This window comes from Merops nubicus, unplaced genomic scaffold (genome assembly GCF_000691845.1).
Source record: "Merops nubicus isolate BGI_N331 unplaced genomic scaffold, ASM69184v1 scaffold46381, whole genome shotgun sequence".
NCBI classification, from domain to species: Eukaryota; Metazoa; Chordata; class Aves; order Coraciiformes; family Meropidae; genus Merops; species Merops nubicus.
The window spans coordinates 2,574-7,165 of record NW_008587130.1 but is presented as its reverse complement, the minus strand read 5'-3'; the positions used below and the strand labels follow the sequence as shown (position 1 = coordinate 7,165).

The 4,592-nt window shown below is 37.7% G+C and overlaps 1 protein-coding gene across 1 annotated transcript in view; it reads left to right on the top strand.

Moving 5' to 3' along the window:
* The window catches only part of LOC103781113 (chromosome unknown open reading frame, human C5orf34), a gene marked incomplete at both ends in the record, with an annotated part of 8,048 nt that overhangs the window by 1,341 nt on the left and 2,115 nt on the right, over positions 1-4,592 (top strand). Inside the window, 5 exons of the mRNA XM_008948815.1 lie at positions 1,040-1,163; positions 1,982-2,073; positions 2,292-2,361; positions 2,665-2,835; positions 3,846-3,934. Coding sequence (XP_008947063.1) covers positions 1,040-1,163; positions 1,982-2,073; positions 2,292-2,361; positions 2,665-2,835; positions 3,846-3,934 — 546 coding nt within the window. The remainder of the gene's footprint in view (positions 1-1,039; positions 1,164-1,981; positions 2,074-2,291; positions 2,362-2,664; positions 2,836-3,845; positions 3,935-4,592) is intronic.

Sequence of the window (4,592 nt, the reverse complement as noted above, 5' to 3'; positions counted from 1 at the left end):
CCCGCCGGAGGCAGGAGCAGCAGGGGTGAGTGACACCCAACCTACGGAGGCTTCGCGACGGCCGGGGATAAACACGCTACGCTGCAGGCTAGCTGTAGAGCTCTAAAATGCAATTGCAATTACAATAATAATAATCTCCCGGAGAAAACCACTCGGTGGAGCTGAGACCGCTTATCTTCCCCAGAGGCGTCTGTCCCTGCTGGGGGGGATGAGGAGAACAGGCCTGTCGGGCTGTCCCCACGACTGGGCGCCGAATCCTTGTCCCACAAACGGGGCCCAAGAAGAAATTATATTTATGCCTTTTTTGTCACTGATGTTCAAAGTGTGGGGATGGGGCTGCAGGCAGATAATTATTCATTCTAATTAGCACAGAACTTCCTTATCTGCACCAGCAGGGAGTGGAGTGCCAGGAGCCAGGTGGGGGAACGGGGTGAGCAGCCTCCTACTGCATTCCACATTCCGTATCAGGGCCTCAAGGACACAGGCCACTGATCTTCTCGCAGCCCCCATGTCTGCCCTGGCAACAGATGTTTGTTGGCAATGTCAAGCTTTGTGTGATTTGTGCTAGTTTTGTGCCTTCTGCATCTAACAAGCACACAAAAGAAAATCCTGACCTTCAAACTTACTGAGCGTTTTATTGTATTTTATACAGGTGGGCTTTCTGTGACTTCTTTCACAATCAAGATACTGAGATGTATTCATGCCCTCAGCTAATTCAAGTTGTATGGTGCCAGGGTGTTTTTTATAGGTATGTGGAAGGTAATGCATTTCATCTTTGGAATACTTCATTTGTATGGGAATTAGGCTTTAAGATGAGATGTCTTTGTCCATTTCTTACTCTTCTGAGAAATTACACAAAATCTTCAGGTAAGGGTCTGTTCATTTCTGGTGTTTGTTCATTGGATGTCAAATTTCCTAGTACAGTATATTTCCAGGTCTGAAGATGAGTATGTTTGGTATGAGAGAAAAAATCTGAAGTGATGTTTAAGGCTTTTGAAGCATTCTAAATACTTGTTAAAAATCTTGTTATTTCACTTAGATTTATCCATGGGAGGACAGACATCGCAGAAATTTATCCTGGTGATGACTCATTTTTCAAGTCAGAGGGAGCACTTCTGGGAAACTATTTCATACATTATGCAATCCAAAAAGGAACAAAAAAGGTATAAAACTATTTTACAATATGTTCCAAATTACTTCAGCTTAGCAGTTTTCTTAGTTTTAAGACTTTTGGCTGAAGTCCCTACAGTGGTAATTACTATAATGACTCAATCAAGCAATCGGTCATACAAAAAATGAGGTTACTCTGTTTCAGAACATATTTTTGTAAACTATAGACACAGTAAGAAAAAATTTTTTTCATCACAATGTTTCCTAAGATCAAGTATATACCACAGTAAGATTCTACAGTAATTCAGAAGTTTAGTCTTTAAGTAATGTATTGATTAGAGTTTAATCTTTTTGTACTTGGAAGTGTTTTCTTTTTTACTACTGGAAGATGCAGGTTCTGTTCTCACTTGGCCACAGACAAGCTGTTTGGTGCTGGAGAAATGGTTGTGCCTTTCTGTGTCTATCTGTTGTTGGGTTTCCCCAGAGCAGAGATCTTCTCAAGTGCTTATGGAATGCTTTGTATTTTTAAAGCAGACATGAGGGTCAACTTTGTACCCTTCAGATCTAGCCTTTAACTTGTAGTCAAACATAGTTACTCAGTAATGAACTCCAGTCTGGTCTCTGGTAAGAGAACTTCTTGGGGTTGCAAGGAAACTGTGAGCATTTCTTCACAGAGAAGGAGGCTTAAAGGATACAACTGTATAGTTTTTTTTACTTTTGAAGGAGGTATTTTTCTGTGTTCTGAGACATTTAAATGTGATTATGGTTGCTTTCTGGGAGATGGGAAATTTCACATCTTGCAAGCTCTTAATACTGTTTTCATGCTACAATACCTGTAACTAACTTGCCTCCTTTCTGCTCTTTACTGCAGAGAGAAGAGAAGATGTATTCAGCAAACAGCTTACCTCCTGATGTACCAGGAAGTCTGTACTCTGTGTCTTCCATTATTACTGAGGCAAACAAGTAACTTTAATCCACTTTATCTTTGTTACATTAATTCCTCTGACTTTGAAAGGACAGCAATTAAAACTACACATAATATTCATTATGATACAAAGAATAAAATTAAAGGAATTTATATTAGCACTGAGGATGTCTATAAACTTAGAAAAATTACAACTGTTAGAAGACATAGTAAATATGAAATGCTTAGTGTTTTGGTTTTTTTTTTTCCTCCTCAGAATACTTCAATATTGCTACAAGACTAAGCTATCATTAACTCATAACTATTATCTCTGCTGCTGGAAAATGGTATGTAGCTGAAGATGTACAAATCTTTCGGTGTTACAAGGATGATTATACGGTCTTTAGGGAACAGCACCTAATGTGGAGGGAAGAATGGTGGGTGTGTTCTCAGAGATCAGAAGGTATACATTTGGGAACCAGCAGAAGCATGCAATGTGAAGGTGTGTTTGTGAAGTGGAAAGCAATTGCATGATAAGGAGTGCTGGTTGTGATCTGGAAGAATAAGTGAACCGAAAATTTGGAAGAGATACAAATGGCTGTAGTGATGTAAATAACCTTTCCTGAGGTTTTTAAGGGATTTGCTTCTAGGTACCTGAGACAGATGGACGAGAAACGTTGCCTGTTGTGTTGTGTGAAAAGACTATCCCCAGCATAGGAAGACTTGTTGTGTACTCAGATCATAAAGTGCATGCTGCTTTTTGGGATGGCATAGCCTTGAACATGGTCTGGGATTTCACTTCTTCGTGTAGTAAGATTCAGGTAACTCATGAGTCCGATGAATGGCTCTTTTTAAAACTTTTAATGGAAAAATGTTACTAGGAAACCAAGAAAGAAACTAAACAAAAATTATGATGCCTGTAAAATACAAACTGAAGTCTTTTGAAAGACTCCTAACTCACAGCAGTCTGCTGCTGTGTCTTGCTCTTGAAATTGAATGAAAACATGAGCTATCCACAAATGCCGCTGTTAATGTATTGCCAGTATCTTAAACAGAAAGGAGGAAAAGTATCTTAGTGCTTAACTGATGTTTGAAGAAACAAATGAAATTTTATTCTTTTAAGAAGTCACTCACATTGATCAAAGAAGGGAGAATTTGGTTTTCATTTCAAATTATCAAGCAAATGGATAGTGAAAAATTTCTCAGAAAACTCAACTTGCACATAAGGTATTCCATACACACTTCAAAATCTACTTAATATAAAAGTAAAAAGACTATATTGATTTTTGCAAAGTGGCCCTATGGACAAAATTATATGAGTGTGGGGTTCAAGCACTACTGCTGAGACTTTTGGCTTCTGTGTCTGCTTATTACCCTAAGGTGACAAGATAACAAGTTAAAATGTCTGAGGGGATGGTTCTCTATTACAAACAACACAAATACCATAGTCAGTGTGTCAAAAGATACAGTATGACTTCCCCATGTGAGCTACCTCAAATCTGTATATTCAGTCATGTTAAAAGGAGGAAGAACTGAAAATTCTGTGGGTTTGGAAACATTTCTACACACTTTTAGAAATAATTTATTCTTGAATATCACAAAGCAAGTATTAGGGTTATGCTATAACATAATATCATCTTCCTTGGTTATTTTCCCTCCACAACTGTCATAGCAGACTGTACCAAATTCTATCCTCAGCAAAGCACAAACTTAAGTGTTTGAAGTGGATTGTTCATAGGTACTTCATTCTTAAATTGGCATATTATACTTGGTTTTTTCTTCTCCAGACTGCAGCAGAAAATTAATACTTGTATTTTCTTTTTATTCTAAGGTAAATGAAGAAGTAGGCTGGTGTAAGTTAACTACTGCTGACGGGGTGCAGCAGCTAATACCAATCAGTCATCCTGGAATCTATGAAAGGTACAAGTAATTTTAAACCATTTGAAATACAATATAAGAATTCTCTACAAATCCATTTATATGAAGAAATGCTATTTACTGAAAATAAATGGAGGTGGGGGAGCCAATCGCATAATGATGAGAGCTCCTTCTCTATCTGGCAAAAGATTCAGGACCTGTATGACTCAGGACAACTCCATGCTGTCATTCTTTTATAATTGTTCCAGTAATGTCTTTTTAAAAAAATAAGCAGAGCTGCAACTTGTCTCTTACATCAGTCGATAAGAAAAAAAAACAAAACAAAACAAAACAAACAAACAAAACAAAAAAAATAAACAAAAACATTGTCCTATATATAGTTGGTACCTAGATGGTACCTAGAACAGGATACACTTTATACGATTTTTGCTTTATTACAGATACTGAGGTCTGCCTGCAGATTGTTTCCCTAATCTCCCTAATCTGCTGGCTCTAATTGCAGCCCTGTTATGGGAACCATCAGAAGCTCACTGTGCTGCACTTCAGCAAGCAGATTTTCAGACGTAATGCGATAACTAACATTTCTACACTGTCCATTACAAATCATAGCTTTATTATAATTTTTTTTAACCTCATAGATTTAAATGCAAAGGAGATTGTAGACAAAAAGTGGGAATACAAAAATGGCAAGGAAATGTAG